Source organism: Aphanomyces astaci, assembly GCF_000520075.1.
Source record: "Aphanomyces astaci strain APO3 unplaced genomic scaffold supercont1.18, whole genome shotgun sequence".
NCBI classification, from domain to species: Eukaryota; Oomycota; class Saprolegniomycetes; order Saprolegniales; family Verrucalvaceae; genus Aphanomyces; species Aphanomyces astaci.
In genome coordinates, this window is record NW_009798281.1 from 736050 (window position 1) to 751697 (window position 15648).

Here is a 15648-nt window from a genome sequence, read left to right on the forward strand (position 1 = left end):
GGGGTCCAGAAATTCATACCGAATCTCCAATACATTATGGTGGATGCGGTACATTTCCAGATCCCGTCGAATCGCCGAAGAATCGACATTATTGATTGGCTCATCCAATTTTGGGTGCATTTGATTGGCTCTTACAGAAAGGACTAGTGTAGTCATCCAATCAGAACAAACTTCCAGCATGATTCAATATTGACAGTTGAGTGGAAAACCACGCGAATATCGAAAATATATAGCGAATTCACAATAGTACTTGCACTATTAATGCAGTCCGAGATTTCAAATGAAGGGAACGTACTGAAGATTTACTCCAGGGTACAAAAACAAACCTCCGACCACTGGCCTGTATAGAATCAAATGAGTCAGTTGTGATTCTTTTTACCGGTATTTCGATTCCAATTGAGATATTAATATATTCCCATTGAAAGACTGTGATGTCAAAAGGGTTGGACGCAAACTTTAGATTCGAAGATCCCGAGGCTCGGACTTGAGCACCGGCGTCACCACGGAACACACGAATAAACGGCATAGTACTACATAGCAATGGTTTAGTTGACTACCGGTCCTGTTATGCTTACAGTAAAATCCAGTAACGTTACTATTAATAGTAGTATTAACTTAATAGTTAATCCATAAACGAAGTATTACCCGATCAGTCAGTACGTTACAGCGATCACGAGGTTGCTCGTATGATATCAGTGAGCACCACTTTCGGCCATCGGCAGAATTCTAAGGGGAATGCCACCACCGACTCGAGAGCGACTTGAACGGGGACGATTGACCAAGCTCAACAGCTTGACCACAGGCTGAGTTGCATACGGAGCCTCGTTCCCCTCGCGGTGGTGGGTTGGTGTTGGCTATAGCTGGAATCGTAGCTGGGGTATGACCATAGAATATGGATACCCATGTAACGTTATCTTCACCAGGCCGACACTTTCTCGGCATCGAACAAAGCTCATTTGTCAGGAGGTCCAACAACTTTTCGTGGCACTCGGCCTCTTCCAACTCGGGCGACACCGTGAAGACCGTCATGACTTGCTGGGCGATGAGGCAGCGACCCTCACCTACGAATTCGGCGAGCAATGCACACATTTATAAATCGACGTACCAGACCGCGTTCGTCCCACAGGTCGACAGGCTGTTGATATCATATTTCGGCACAATTTAGATTTCCGTCGTGTAGTCTTGTCCCACTTCGCGGAAGCCTTTGATCTTGTTGGGCGTTGCGTTGATCGTCGTTCGGCGAGTGGGTCACAACCTTGGCGAAATGCCTGAATGTCGGTAGCTGCAGATTCGGCCACGGCACCGCACACCCTCTCGACTACTTCGAAGCGTTTGGAAGCAACGTGTTCTGATGTCGTTGGTGCCTACATAGAAAACATCGAGAATCGTCAGCCAGTCAAAGGACGCCGTTGCGACGACGACGATGTATGGCCACTGGCAAGAAATACGTGGCAACGTTCGTCAAGAAGTTGGCGCCATGAATTATGTTGTCGACAGTGTCTAGGACGCGCTGTGCGCTGGCCAACCCTTGCAGTTACAGTATGTAAGAGTTCCGGGACTTGCAGGGCTTCATGCGACCACCGTGGACAACGGACGTAAGAGTTGATGACGAGGTCATGAGGAGAGGAATTGCACCTGTGTTTGAAGTGGTTCAGGAGAACTTCGATAGCACTGAGCTTGAGCTCGTGTCCATCGAGCCGAGCTTAGCATGGCTGACCGTGTTCATGGTGCTGGACGTTCAGAAAGTAGTGTCGGCCCAACGTCTAAAAATAGACAAACACCAAATACAAACATGTACTATTAATAGTATTCACTGTCAATCATGCCCCTATGAATATTAACTGGCGAAGTAAAACTTCAAGTACTGTACTGTAATTGCAAGTAAATATTGGACTTTAGGGGAACATATTTTGTCTGAGTATAGTAGACACACCCGCATAAGAACGATCAGCTTTGGAGTAGCAAACAACGACAGAGCATCCACCCACAAAATTGCGCATACCGCAGCATAGCGGAGGTCGTGTGTATAATTTTGTGCAGGAGGTGCCTTGGTGAGGAGTAAGCCCCAATCATGCTCTTGGGAGAATGTCCAATCGATTCCTCTTGTCGGGAAAAGCGGCGTGCTGCTACCCGGACAAGGCCTGCGGTACAACTACCTTATTCGCGTAAATCCAGTTAAGTGCGTGTCCGAAGCAAATATCAAGCAAATATTTGTCCGAGTCGTTATGGTATGGAAGGTAAACTTTAATATTATTAATAATACGTAGTCCTAGTACTACGTAGTACTAGTAATAGACAACACAGTACCAGTAACGCTACACGTGCTTGTAGCGTTCGTGCATCTCGCTTGCGATGGACATGTCAATGATCCACTCGTCGTACCGGCCCAACTATAATTAATTCACGGCTTTTAAATGGCCATCGGTATTATTAATAACAATTGGCAATTTATCGATTTCGTACGACTCTCAAATGCCATACAATTTATGACTTCACTCTTATCCATGTAACGGCACTGTCTCAGACTAAATAAACCATACAGATCGTTCAAATCCTTCCACTCGACGATGTGACGATGTGCGGCTGTGCTGTCGCGCCGCTGGTGAAGATGATATGGTGCCCGTTCGATTTTTCACATCGACTTCATGGATGTTCGATCGAGAATGTTGGTCTCGATAGTCAAGATTTCAAAGCATACATTGTACAAGTCACCACTGATTATCGCCACGAGGCCAGTCATCATCATCAACGATTGCATACATTAATCAAGTCATTTCCCAAACAGGCCAGATTAAAGACACATCGGCCACAGCGCAGAAGCTCTCTATTTGTTTTATACAAATTACAAGGTTAATTCAGTTACTCTCCTTCACTCTCTATGATTACGATAGACGCCATGGACCAATCCGATGCGAGGTTTCGAATTTAATACGGAGTATAAAACATACATACAAATACGAGGTCATTGGGCAATATTTTAAACAATTGCGCGCGAATTACACACCTACTGTTGAGTGCCACGCAAGTTGGCTCTAATCATAATAGCAGCGATGGTTCCAAACGGTCCATTTTCGATTTTTCCATCGACCACGACATTGCAAGATGGAGAAGAAGGGCGGCCACGACGAGAACAACTTGTATGTGACGGTGGAAACTCCAGTAGCGCACCTCGTGGCAGACGAAGCGATCACTACTAGCTCCACCTCCACCAAGGATGCCAAGAAACCCCATGGCAAGATGGCGTCGTTCACGGAGCTCTTTCAGTTCGCGGACGGGACAGACTACGTGCTCATGTCTGTGGGAACCATTGCCGCGATGCTCACGGGAGCCGGTCAGCCCATTCAAATCACATTCTTTGGAGATATCATCAACGCGTTCAACCCACCCACCGGCAACGAAGCCCCTGGAGCGTTTCAAACCAACATCAACAAGGTCGTGTACCAGTTTGTCGTGATCGCGTCCATCATTCTCGTGTGCGGATTTGGACAAATTGCGTGCTGGTCGATCTCGGCGTCCCGTCAAAGCAAAAAGCTTCGTCATGCCTATGCGTCTGCGATCTTGCGTCAAGAAGTGGGTTGGTTTGACGTGAACGAGCCCATGCAATTGGCGACGCGTGTTGCCGACACCACGCTGTTGGTCCAAGAAGGCATGGGTCGCAAGGTCGGCGACGGGATGAACTTCCTCTCCATGGGTATTACGTCGTTGGTCGTGGCATTTTACTACGGATGGGAATTATCGCTCGTGCTCTTTGCGTTCACCCCCCTCATTGGTGTCAGTGCGTATTGCATGACCAAATCCATCACAGCAGCCGTGCAAGGAGGCGTTGAAGCGTACGCTGAAGCTGGCGGCATTGCCGAAGAGAGCTTGAGCAACATCAAGACGGTGCACATGTTCAATTCGATGACCACTGTGGCGAACAAGTACATGTCTGCGTTGTTGCGCACGGAGCAAGCAGGTGTGAAGAAGGGCCTGGCTGTCGGTTTCGGCACCGGGGTGATGTACTTTGTCATGCTGTGCACGTATGCCGTGGGCATGTACTACGGTGCAGTCCGCATCACCAACGATCAACTGGGGCCTCAGAAGTGTGTTGGGAGTGGATGTTACGACGGCGGTCGTGTCATCATTGTGTTTTTCTCCATTGTAATGGGCTCGATGGCTTTGGGCCAAGCTGGCCCCAGCATGCAGGCCGTGATGACTGCTCGCTCCGCCGCGTACGAGATTTTCGAGCTCATCAACCGAACCTCCAAGATCGATGCTTCGTCTGACGATGGGAAAACATTTGACATCGTGGAAGGTCGCATTTCGTTGGAATCTATCCGATTTGCCTACCCGAGTCGCCCCGAAGTTGAAGTCGCCGCCGGCTACTCGCTGGACATCCCCGCGGGTCAAAAGATCGCGCTGGTTGGCTCGAGTGGTAGTGGCAAGAGTACGATTGTGTCGCTCTTGGAACGATTCTACGACCCACTAGAAGGCCGAGTGACGTTGGACGGCCACGATTTGAAGTCTTTGAACGTCAAGTGGCTTCGAGACCAAGTGGGGCTCGTGGGCCAGGAACCGTGTCTGTTTTCCGACACGATTGCCGCCAACATTCGCCACGGCAAGCCTGGCGCGACCATCGAACAAGTCTACGAAGCTGCCAAGCAAGCCAACGCGTATGATTTTATCATGGGGTTTCCACTGGGATTTGACACGCCAGTGGGCGATCGAGGGGCGCAATTGTCTGGTGGCCAGAAGCAGCGCATTGCCATCGCGCGTGCGATCATCAAGAACCCGGCGGTACTTCTCTTGGACGAAGCCACGAGTGCGTTAGACACGGAGAGCGAAGCGGTAGTGCAGGCATCTTTGGATCGATTGCTGGCGTCTCGCCAGCGCACCACCATCATAATTGCCCATCGATTGTCGACGATTCGAGATGCTGACCGGATTGTCGTGCTGAGCCATGGCAAGGTGGTCGAAGATGGCACCCATGAATCACTTCTTCAACTTGAACATGGCCACTACAAGGCATTGGTGAATGCTCAAATGCGTCGTGGCGACTCGATCGAAACGATCTTGGAGCATACTCATACTCTTCAAAACGAGTATTGTGCTAATTCTGCTGCTGCCACCATCCCAGTGACAGGTGCGTCGTGGCTACACAACGACAAGAGCAAGCACAATGTCGACACAGTGGCCATTACCAGCGACGACGACGACGTGGGTCGTTCACATTATCTAGATGGAGCATCGTTTTCGAACGTGTCCGTGTTGCGCGTATGGCGGCTCTGCGCGCCGGACGCGTGGCACGTCGTGGCTGGCAGCGTGGGGGCGCTGTTGCATGGCGCCATGTACCCCATGTGGGGAGTCCTCCTAACCAAATGCACGGTCGTGTTCTTCCAGCTTGACTCGACCGTGGACGAGATGCGATCGGACGCACTCATGTGGTCACTCGGGTTTGTGATCATGGGAGCGGTGGTGGTTGTGGCTGTGACGGTGCAGAACCACCAGTTTGCGGTCGTATGCGAGAGGCTGACGGGTCGCGTCCGTGGGTTGTGCTTTCGGTCTATGCTGCACCAGGACATGGCGTGGTTCGACAACCCTGCGCACTCGTCCGGCGCGCTGTCCACTCGGCTGGCCACCGACTCGGCCGCCGTGCGCACCATGACGGCGGAAACGCTCAACGCGATTCTGCTCAATGTGGCAACATTGGGCGTGGCATTTGGGATTGCCTTTTACAACTCGTGGCGTATGACCGTGGCGTTCGTTGGCGCGTTGCCGTTTATGGCGGCGTCCCAGATGCTTCAGATGCAGATGATGACGGCGCAAACCGGCAAGAGCGTCAACCAGGGCGACGTCCTTGCCGGCGCCCGGCTCAGCGAAGCGATCAACGCGATCCGGACCGTGGCGTCGTTCAATTTGGAACGGCCGACCAACGCCTTGTACCTGGACAGCCTCCTCGCGAGCGCCGCCACCGACACAAAGGCGGGCGTGGTCGCCGGGGCTGCCTACTCGGTGGCCCAGTCCACCATGATATACGCCATGGCGACTATCTTTTACTACGGCGGGTGGCTCATGTTGAGAGGCCTGGTGGACTTTGAAAGCATGTTTATGGTGCTCAACCCGATTTTGTTTTGCTCGTTCGGGGTGGGCATGGCGGCTCAAGGCATGGGGGACGTTGGCAAGGCCAAAATCGCAGTCAAGAGCATCTTTGCCATCATCGACCGAAACCCAACCATTGATTGCTCGTCCAGCGAAGGCCTTCAACTCGAACATGTGCATGGTGACTTGGAGCTTCGCGGATTGGAGTTCAACTACCCGAGTCGTCCGGACAGCAAAGTCTACACGAACTACAACCTCAAGATCCAGAGCGGGCAAACGGTGGCGTTGGTGGGGGGCAGTGGCAGCGGCAAGAGCACGGCCATCAACCTCATTGAGCGGTTCTACGACCCCACGGCCGGCTCTGTATTTTTGGATGGCCACGACCTCAAGACGATTAACGTGCAGTCGTTGCGCCAGCACATCTCCATCGTGAGCCAGGAACCCGTGCTGTTCATCGGCACCATTGGCGAGAACATCGCGACGGGCAAACCTGGCGCCACCCAAGAAGAGATCGAGGACGCCGCCAAGAAGGCCAACGCCCACGACTTTATCATGCAGTTCCCGGACAAGTACAACACGGCCGTGGGGGACCGTGGCGTGCAAGTGTCGGGGGGGCAGAAGCAGCGCATCGCCATCGCCCGCGCCATCATCCGAGACCCCGCGATTCTGCTGCTGGACGAAGCCACGAGCGCACTGGACACGGAGAGCGAGCGCATCGTGCAGGCGTCGTTGGACTCGCTGCTCAAGCTCAAGCGCCGCACGACCATCATCGTGGCCCATCGGCTGTCCACAGTGCGGAACGCGGACGTGATTGCGGTCGTGGACGGCGGGCGCGTGGCCGAGCAAGGCTCGCACGACGAACTGATTGCCATCCCCAACGGCATTTACGCCAACTTGGTGTCCCGGGAGATGCACTAAGATAGCAAGGATAAATTAGTGGGTTGAACACATTCAACTTGTCTATGTAAGTTGGTCACCGCAAGAATTGTGCCTGTGTCTCGAATCACGGACACCAGCGACGTGCAAACTAACTAGTACCAGTACTTTTTAACAGTCATCGTATTAATTGCAGAAAGTTGACGAATTTAACTGTTCAGCGACGACAGTATCGACGTTTGTATTGGATTGTGAGTGATCCATGCGACGAAGATAGTAAGTACGTCTACACATATTGGTAACACTTGCCCATACATACTCCTATTCCGCAATGTTCATTGTAAAGATAATAGACGATTGTACATATATATATATATATATTCACTTGACGCTATGTGCAAAACTGCATTATCATTCCTTGTGGGCAGCCGCCCGCAGTCGTAGTCGTGCTTTTGATGGGGTTCGAAGGGGGGAGAGAGAGGGTATGGAGAAGGTGTCGAATGGGGGGCAATCGAGCAACCCGTGGCGACGGTGGCGTAGTCTGCCTGTAGTGATACATGGTGATTGTCGACTCGGCTTCGAAAGTGGTATTTTCAAACAGAAACGAGTCTGGTGGCTCCCCGACAATCTTCCACGCCTCGTGCACTCTGATGGTGGTGGCGTCCATGTCTTTCTTGGCTCGGCGCGACTTGCGATCGCTTTTTCGCTGGTGTGCGTTTTGCTTTTCGCGGTGGAGGGCACACAGCGAATGCAGTTCGCCATTCAACTTGATGGCCCGAGGGTACGTGCACTTGCCGCTCTTGTAGGCGCAGTGTGCCGACATCGCATCGGCAGTCAGGTGTCGCGATGGCATGAAATCACGTGTAGCGAGACTGCAATATGGGAAATGGAAGGTCACTTCAACCGATGCGTGACCTTTGGGGTGGCGGATACGTCAGAGTAACCGTCGTCGAAGAATATGGTGAAAAGTGAAACCGAAAAGGGGGGGGGGTTGTTGTTGATATGTACAGTATATTTGGTCCTACTGCGACGTTGCTGAAATCGCAGACAAAACCTCTACCTGTCGCCCTTATAACACGTCGATGACAGGCAGTGTTTTGCGGGCAGGCCATACGTCGTAGGCCACTACAAGGCGTTTGTGTCAAGATGAAATGGAAGTCAGCAGTTTCGTCGTTTACAAATAGCCTTTGACGGGAAACGTGTTGGTTACGTATGAAGCGGCACATGTACAATGAGGTGAACAGCACCAGTGTCGTTTGACAAAGACATCGTCGATACCTACTTGGAGCAGCCCTAAACTCCATTGGTGTAGTGGTTTTGTGAACTAAGCGTAATATGAAACCGACAACGGTTACTTTGTGGGACTTGTGATGGCCGCCTTCGTTTCGTATTCTCGTTAAACTTGTGCTCAGCTATCAATGCCGAGATAAAGACGCAAACAGTACGCATGTGTTGCTCCTTGCGACCCCCTGCTGACGATTTCAATGTTCTGGTGTTGATTCGCATTATTATCGAGTGGGCAAATAAATTGATACCTAAGTGTACCACTTAAGTGGCAGCTTTAGTACTCTATACGCGTCTGGTCTAACCCTTTACCTAACACACCTTAGTTATTATGGCAACGTCGTCTCACATGTGCTGTCAATTCCTCGAAGTAGTATTACGTAGTATACGTAACGTGAACGTTATCGTTCGTTCGCTCCGGCGTATTTCAAGTGGGAGGTTTCATGTACTAGTAATCAAGCGTGTTCCGTACTATTAATAGTACTACGTAGTACTAGTATACTATTACTAGTACTATTATACTCACATTAATACTTCCTACTTCTGAAGTACGTTAGTTGATAAGTACAACTTTCATTTCTTTATAGCCAATCATGATGCAAGCTTCATTCTTATAGCCAATCATACGATTTGTTGGCGAGATTTGCTGAAATTTTGAGTAATGAATATGAAATGGAAGAGTAGATGAAGCTGATAGACAGGGCATGCCCAATCAACAGTACACACTTTTCAACTCGTGCGACTGTTGGTTGCTGCTCTGATGGCGAATGGATGGTTGTAAGGCAGATAGTAGGCCCAAACGTCAATACACACGTGCATCATTGCATATGAAGGCTGTACATGTCTTGTTCAAATCATGTGACCAATTGCTGGCTGCTTGCTGGGACCATCGATATGATTGAAACCCAACATATAATATATATATGGATCTGGAAAAAGGAATGGGGCGATGGTTGCAACTTAAAACGCAAAGTACATGTCGGGGGTGAATCCGAGCTCTTCGAGCGCGGGCACGACGGCAAACTTGAGCATGGGGGGCGGGCCGCACAAGAAGATCTGCGTGTCGGGGCCAGCACCAAACAAGTGCTTGTCGATCATCTCTTTGGTCACAAACCCCGTCGAGTACTTCCACGAGTCGGAGGCGCGGTCCACAGTGTACCAGACTTTGACGTTGGGAAAGTTCTTTGTCATTTGGTCGAGTTCGGCGCGGCACAAGATATCGTCTTCGGTTTGGTTGGCAAACAAGATGGAGAACTCGGTGGTTTCGTTTGGGTTGGCCAGGGCGTATCGGATCACTTGCAACATTGGGGTGATGCCCGTGCCGCCCGCGATCATGCCGATCTTCTTCGCCTTGCGCACGTCAACGTTTGTGTCGTTGACGCGGTGCTTGATCTCAAACACCCCCAACCCCTTGTACGTCAATTTGCCCTTAGGTCCAGACACTTCGATGGTGTCACCAATGGGGAGCGCGTCCAAGTGCTGCGACATCTTGCCGCCGTCGGGGAACTTGGGGTGCACGTTCTTGAAGTAGATCTTCACCACCAAGTCCACGTACCCGACCGCGTCGTCGGAACTCACGGGCGTGTACGACCGCATCACGAGCTTGCCGTCGTCGTCCGTGAAGCGGAGCGAGATGTGCTGGCCCACTGGAAGCCCCAACACGTGGTGTTCGCTTGGCAGGGCGAATCGGAAGCGACGGGTATCGTGCGAGAGACTCTCCTTCTCGACGAGCTTGAGATGCACGGTCGAGTTGGGCTTGAGCGTGATCAAGGCATCGTTCTTGCCAACGTTCAACGTGTATCGACGGTAGAGCACTTCCAACACCTTGGAGATAATGATGGTCAACACGACAAGGATGATCGCATTGCGCGAGCTCGTATCTTGCGAAGGGGCGGAAGCGTCAGCCATGTTGAAGCTGTTGTTTGTTCTCGACCGCAGAATGATGGCAAATGGCAAGGGCATTCCGAGGAAGTTTGGTCGACGAGATGCAATTAGTGTGAGTTCCATACTCAAATCAAGAGATGTCGTTAGATAGTGGGACTATGACAAGGGCAAAGTCGTAAAATAGTGTACTTTTGACCAATCGACGTCATCCAATCGTGGCGATGACACAATCGACATCTGCCATGGAGAGATGAGTCGACTTTGGATTGATACGTAGAGCCATAGCAGCAGTGGTCCCGCCCGGCAGAGTTGCCGAGAATGAAATTCCACTTCTAACGTTGACAATTTTCCAGTGGGACTCACCGACGTCAATGACATGGATATAAGATATATTGCATTTTGCCCAGATATCAACAAAGCACTTTGGCGCAGAGGAAGCGTGTTGGGCTCATAACCCAAAGGTCCCTGGATCGAAACCAGGAAGTGCTATTTCTTTTTTACCAAATTCTTGTATTTCGTCGATAAACAACACTTCAATAAAAAAGTGTTTTTTAGCAATTCGGAATTGAGACGTAGAATCGACAGATCTCAATGTGGTGAAGAAATTCTACGTCTCAGATTCAAATATTTGGTGATGAATTGGTCCAGAAATAGGTATTTAACCTAGCGGTATTTTACATGGGCGCATGGATATTTGGCGATAGGGGTGGCCGCTGAGATGTATCTTGCTTTTTGTAAATGGCTATTATCCGTATATAATATCTGTCGCAACTTTTTCATTGCATACGTGTGCCAGCGGTACGTCCAAACAGCCACGTAATACATATTCCACACATGTGTGACACTGTGACTAGGGCGTTCCTTGGATCGATCCTGCACCTGCTTCGTGTAGGCGAACGCCTAGTGTGATAAAACGCATTAAATCGGTATTTAACGTATTTGGTTTTTGGGTTAACTACATTAATTAAACCTCCACTCTTCGATTTGGCCAGTTGGAAGTTTTTAGATGACGTGCAGCATAATAATGACGATTTCCCAATTCTGCCCGGGTCGCCACAACCAATTCGCCGCGACATTTGATTGGATAAAGAAATATTCTTCAGAATAAACATGGAAAACAGAAAGAAAATGTTAGCCTATCAGCGACAAGGAATTTCAGATGAACCAATCAAATGGCATTCAGTGCAACGCACCAGATTCGATTGGGCGGGGTCCGAATATTCGTACGGATGGGGTTTCGGGGTTTCGGGGATATTTTATGAATAACACTCGGGATCGACATATTCGAAAGAGCTCTAATATATACGCGTTTGTCCATAGTTTCTAGTAACGGTAGAGTCTACTTCTTCTTCGCTGGCGTCGACGGCAAACCCGTGGCCGCCGCACTCAGCTGCATGGCCGTAATCTCGTCGGCTGCAAACTCGTCCGTGTCTTGCACAGCCGACGACACTTTTTTCTGCACGCGCTTCTTGCGCTTGTCCTGGTCCAATAACACCTGCTTCGACGCCTTTTTGACTCGGTCGCGGCTCAGCGCGTCGTCGTTTTCCTCCAACATCAGCCCGTCGTCATCGTTGAGCTCGTCCGGGAGAAAGCCGTCCCCGGGTAGGGGGATGCGCTGGTTGTACGGCCGCGCAATGCCCACCGCCAGCTCATCGTCAGGGATCACCGAAGCGGATTCTGTTGTTGTCGTCACGATGGGCGCGGTGGTGGCGGAGCCTCCAGACGACGGGGATGCCGTGGCTCCCGTGAGCTCGAGAAGCCCCAAGAGCGTCACTTCGCTCTCGTGCAGTGCTTCGACAATTGTGTCGTCGTTAACTAGGATCGCCTTGCCATCTTCTCGAACCTGTAGACACAAGTCAGCGCGTGATATGGACGAGTACATGTGATGCCAACTAAATCAACCAACCTCATCGAGATATCAAATAGTTATGGTCACACAACTTGTCACTATCGACCGGTACAGTAGTTCTAGAAACAACAGCTACAGACAGATATAATGTACTTTATACCCAACACAAAGCACTCCAAAAATACATCGGGTTTCTACCAAGCAGCACACAGCCAACACAAACGTGAGATCCTTCTGTATAGTCATACTTGTCACTGAACTATCGACGAGATCTTATCGATTATGTGCCCGTCACGACTAAAAACACTGTCACAGAAGCGTCTCCACAAGCTCACTACCAACACAACACCAACCCATCCGACGGCACCTTCCAAACGGGGTGCTACACTCAAGTCGATGGTTGGGAATGGAATCATCACGTACCGACTCGATCTTGTCGACTAGGTGCTCGACGCCGGCCTTGACGCTGATGAGGATCTTGGCCACGCGTTCGAACTTGACGCGCGCGCGCTCGAGCTTGGCCGTGGCCAAGTTCAGATTGGTTTCGTGGTCGTCGACCATTTTCCGCCGGTGGCCACCACCGCTGCCGCTATACTTGAGTTCCTCGACGTGGGTTTTCAAGTGCAAGTGCTCGGCCTGGAGTGCCTCGAGGCGTGCTTGGTTTTCTTTCGTGAGCATCATCAGGTTCTCGGTCGTGCCCTCCTGGCTCACAATCTTCTGGATCACTTCGTTCACGTCGCTGACGCCGGTGGCTTCTTTGATTTTCCGGAACGCCGACTCGAAAATGTCGATTTTGCTGCGATGTTCCTTCTTCTCGTCCGCAACCCGACCTTCTTTCAACGAGTTGAGCGCCAGGGAGGTCTTGAGCACATTCCCTTCGTCCGGCGCCAAGACTATATAAAACAAAATTCATTGCAAGTAAACAAATAGTAATACCATCTCAAAGTAGCATATTGCAAGTCAACAATAGTAATGCCATCTCAAAGTAGCACACATATGAGATGGTCCAGATTCCTAGGAAGCTACCTAACTACCCATTCAAAGTCGATAAACAAATCGGTAACGTTACTTTAAAAGACTTCACACCCCATCCATAGCCAACGTTGAAATGTCATAAACAACATCAAAAACACAATACAATACCGTCGACTTCGGCGTCCACAAGGTCGTGCTTTTGTCGTTCGCGACGATCCAGTCGTGCGTTCATATCGAGTTTCATCTTGACCACTTGCTGCTTTTCCCGTAACTCCTTGTCCCGCAACCGTCGCTCTTCTTCGTAATTGGATCGCACGCGCTCCAATTCGGCGACCGTCAGGTCCTTGGCGTGCGCCGCGTCCGCCGACAACATGACGAGCTCGTCGTAGTCGTGGTTCTTTGCCGCCGCTGCGCGCTCGATGGCCGCGAGCTGGTTGTCAAACCCGATGCGCTCTTCCTTGAGCCGCTTCACGATCTGCTCATACGTTTTGCGGATGCTCTGCGCCTCGTTGTACTTGATCATGGCCTTGTCCAGCCGGTTCTCTAACATGCGAATCTTGCGCGTCTCGGGCGTGTCTTCCATGCTCGGCTTCTTCGCCTCGAGTTCCAAGTCTTTGACGTTGTCCTATAGTGTCAGTCATGAGCGTGCCATGTACGTCATCACGCGATTGGTCGATCGATAGACTGCGATGGCGGATGTATGTACCTTGAGCTGCTCAAGGGTTTCCAATTGCGCCGCCACCTTATGCCGCACGTCGTCGTATTGCTTGCGGCATTTGGTCAAATGCAGCGCGACCTGCGACGTCTCATCGTCGCCTTCGCCCACCACGACCGGTCCCCCATTCAACGGGGTTTCGTTCTACGTGAAAACATACGTAAACAAAGTCCTGGGGGGTATGACGGGCGACCGTAGGACGTACGTACCCGCTTCATGTCGGCCACATTTTTGCGCAGCTCTTTGTTCTCTTGTTTAAGCTGGCGAATGAGATCTTTGTTGGAGTTCTTGTTCGTTTCGAGCAACTCGACGTTGCCTTTTCGATCGACCTCTAGATCATGTGTTTGCAATGGTCAAGTCAACAACGGCAATGTCGTACGCAAGAGGCGCATTTTCTCGCGCAGGTCGTCCACTTGCTCTTCCATGCGGGCATCGTAGTCCATTTCCATCTTCTTGAGCATCGACTTGGAGTCGTGGCGCTGCATGTCGACTGTGGCGGGATGCGTTTGGCAGTTTCACAATGTTGCGAAACCGATCCACCTGAGGCCGTTATTCGACCAATTCCCCCAGGTAGTGGGTGGTACACCCCACTCAATTGGTCAAATGTCCACTCACTCAGGGAATTTGGTACTAACGTTAACCTAAAATGTCCCTGAGGTAATGGGTGGAACTATGTAATTGCTTGCTGCGAAAAGTACTAACTTCGAAGTGCTACGTACCAGGTAGTACTGAGTACAATCTTAACGTTAACGTTAAGCACCGTTACACCTGTACCCTGATGTGAGCAGGTACTATTACTGTATTTTCTAGTATTACTCCGAATTATATTAATACTATTGTAGGGGCCTTTTGGGATGCAGGGTCATACAAACTGTAATATAAATATGAAATATTGGGAATTTGACAGTTTCGAAAATAGTCGTAGAAAGATCATGATCTTATCTTCAATTTGAACTGATTTACGCCAATTTTGGGCAAAAACTGCATGAAATATTGACAAAATGGCACGGACTTTCAGCTACTGAGGCTCCTTTTGTCATTAAAACGTTCACTTACTTCACTCAAATAAGACGTATAACACACAAGGGCTTATATGAAGGATTAGATACTGTGTTGTGCGGAGTAGACGGTGGAGAACGATGTGTGTCGATCGATGGAGAAGTTCCTGCTTTGGGCAAGTCGCTTGATGATTCCATGAACTTTAGTCATCCAATAAAATGATGTGTTAATGGTAATTATAGCCAATGAGTGAAGCCGAATCAGATTTTTTAGTAGATACTAGCACCTACTAACACATTTTGGGTGTTGATTTCCATCGACACATCTTCCGCGCAAATTTAGAAGGCGACGGTGTCCCTGGCTATTCATCACGTCAATGCAACCCATTTCAAGTGTAGTCTGAAGAAATATTATTCGAAAGAGGCGTTAAAATTGCTTCAGTAATAAAGAAGTTACAATGACCTGTCTGATGCATCTTCCCACAAGGCCCCTACATTTAATAATAGTAAGTATTAATAGTAACTACTAGTTACTACTCCGGAGTACTTGCTATTAGTAGAGTGTTTTAGCAAGTCTGTTTTCCTCACTTTTCAGACTTTAACTTCGTTTCGAATTTCGAAGACTTCAGACTTCACTCGAAATCTAGTCCGAAAAGCAAGGAAGTCAGCAGACTTTTCATGGTGAAGTCTGGAGAGTGCAAGCTCCTGCCTAGAGCCAATCAAATTGAGCCGTCACAGGTTGTAGGCCTTTACAACATGCCACAGACCAAATTGATTGACGATGGGCAAGGCCATGCAAAAGCAGCTTGCATGGAGCACCGACATGGATCTTGCCTTGCTTCGTGAGGTCGTCCGAGTCGAACCCTACGACGGCGAGTATGGCACGCTTACCGCACGCTGGAAGGCCATCGCGTCGAGCCTGTCGACACTTTTCGAATGCGAGATCCCGTACCGTTCGGCGCGCGACCATTACGAGTCCATGGTAGAAG

The 15648-nt window shown here is 50.1% G+C and overlaps 5 protein-coding genes and 1 non-coding gene across 13 annotated transcripts; 2 read left to right on the forward strand and 4 right to left on the reverse strand.

Annotated features, from left to right (window-relative positions):
- Nucleotides 1-340: 340 nt before the first annotated feature.
- On the reverse strand, nucleotides 341-1756 carry H257_08373 (hypothetical protein). 8 transcript variants are annotated; one of them, XM_009834218.1, is made up of 5 exons: nucleotides 1636-1756; nucleotides 1449-1567; nucleotides 1106-1364; nucleotides 646-1061; nucleotides 341-530 (listed from the first exon to the last, which is right to left on the reverse strand). In XM_009834218.1, the coding sequence occupies exons 3-4, from the start codon at nucleotides 1146-1148 to the stop codon at nucleotides 727-729; spliced, it is 378 nt and encodes a 125-aa protein (XP_009832520.1). In that variant the 5' UTR covers nucleotides 1149-1364; nucleotides 1449-1567; nucleotides 1636-1756; the 3' UTR covers nucleotides 341-530; nucleotides 646-726. The 8 variants fall into 8 exon arrangements, with proteins under 8 accessions (XP_009832520.1, XP_009832526.1, XP_009832522.1 ...); XM_009834224.1 differs by having other exon boundaries at nucleotides 646-1364; XM_009834220.1 differs by having other exon boundaries at nucleotides 1106-1567.
- Nucleotides 1757-3102: 1346 nt separating this feature from the next.
- H257_08374 (hypothetical protein) lies at nucleotides 3103-6996 on the forward strand (the record flags this gene model as incomplete). Its single annotated transcript, XM_009834225.1, has 1 exon — nucleotides 3103-6996. The coding sequence occupies one exon, from the start codon at nucleotides 3103-3105 to the stop codon at nucleotides 6994-6996; it is 3894 nt and encodes a 1297-aa protein (XP_009832527.1).
- A 292-nt stretch (nucleotides 6997-7288) lies between these two features.
- Nucleotides 7289-7862, reverse strand: H257_08375 (hypothetical protein). The gene has a single exon (XM_009834226.1). The coding sequence runs from the start codon at nucleotides 7805-7807 to the stop codon at nucleotides 7346-7348; it is 462 nt and encodes a 153-aa protein (XP_009832528.1). The 5' UTR covers nucleotides 7808-7862; the 3' UTR covers nucleotides 7289-7345.
- A 1208-nt stretch (nucleotides 7863-9070) lies between these two features.
- On the reverse strand, nucleotides 9071-10178 carry H257_08376 (hypothetical protein). Its single transcript, XM_009834227.1, has one exon. It carries the CDS (start codon nucleotides 10144-10146, stop codon nucleotides 9199-9201), a length of 948 nt encoding a protein of 315 aa, XP_009832529.1. The 5' UTR covers nucleotides 10147-10178; the 3' UTR covers nucleotides 9071-9198.
- A 361-nt stretch (nucleotides 10179-10539) lies between these two features.
- On the forward strand, nucleotides 10540-10611 carry H257_08377. Its single transcript has one exon. It is a non-coding gene; the product is annotated as a tRNA-Met (tRNA).
- A 766-nt stretch (nucleotides 10612-11377) lies between these two features.
- Nucleotides 11378-14176, reverse strand: H257_08378 (hypothetical protein). The gene is made up of 6 exons (XM_009834228.1): nucleotides 14041-14176; nucleotides 13871-13992; nucleotides 13653-13805; nucleotides 13115-13571; nucleotides 12395-12864; nucleotides 11378-11965 (listed from the first exon to the last, which is right to left on the reverse strand). The coding sequence occupies exons 1-6, from the start codon at nucleotides 14144-14146 to the stop codon at nucleotides 11462-11464; spliced, it is 1812 nt and encodes a 603-aa protein (XP_009832530.1). The 5' UTR covers nucleotides 14147-14176; the 3' UTR covers nucleotides 11378-11461.
- Between the last annotated feature and the right edge of the window lie 1472 nt (nucleotides 14177-15648).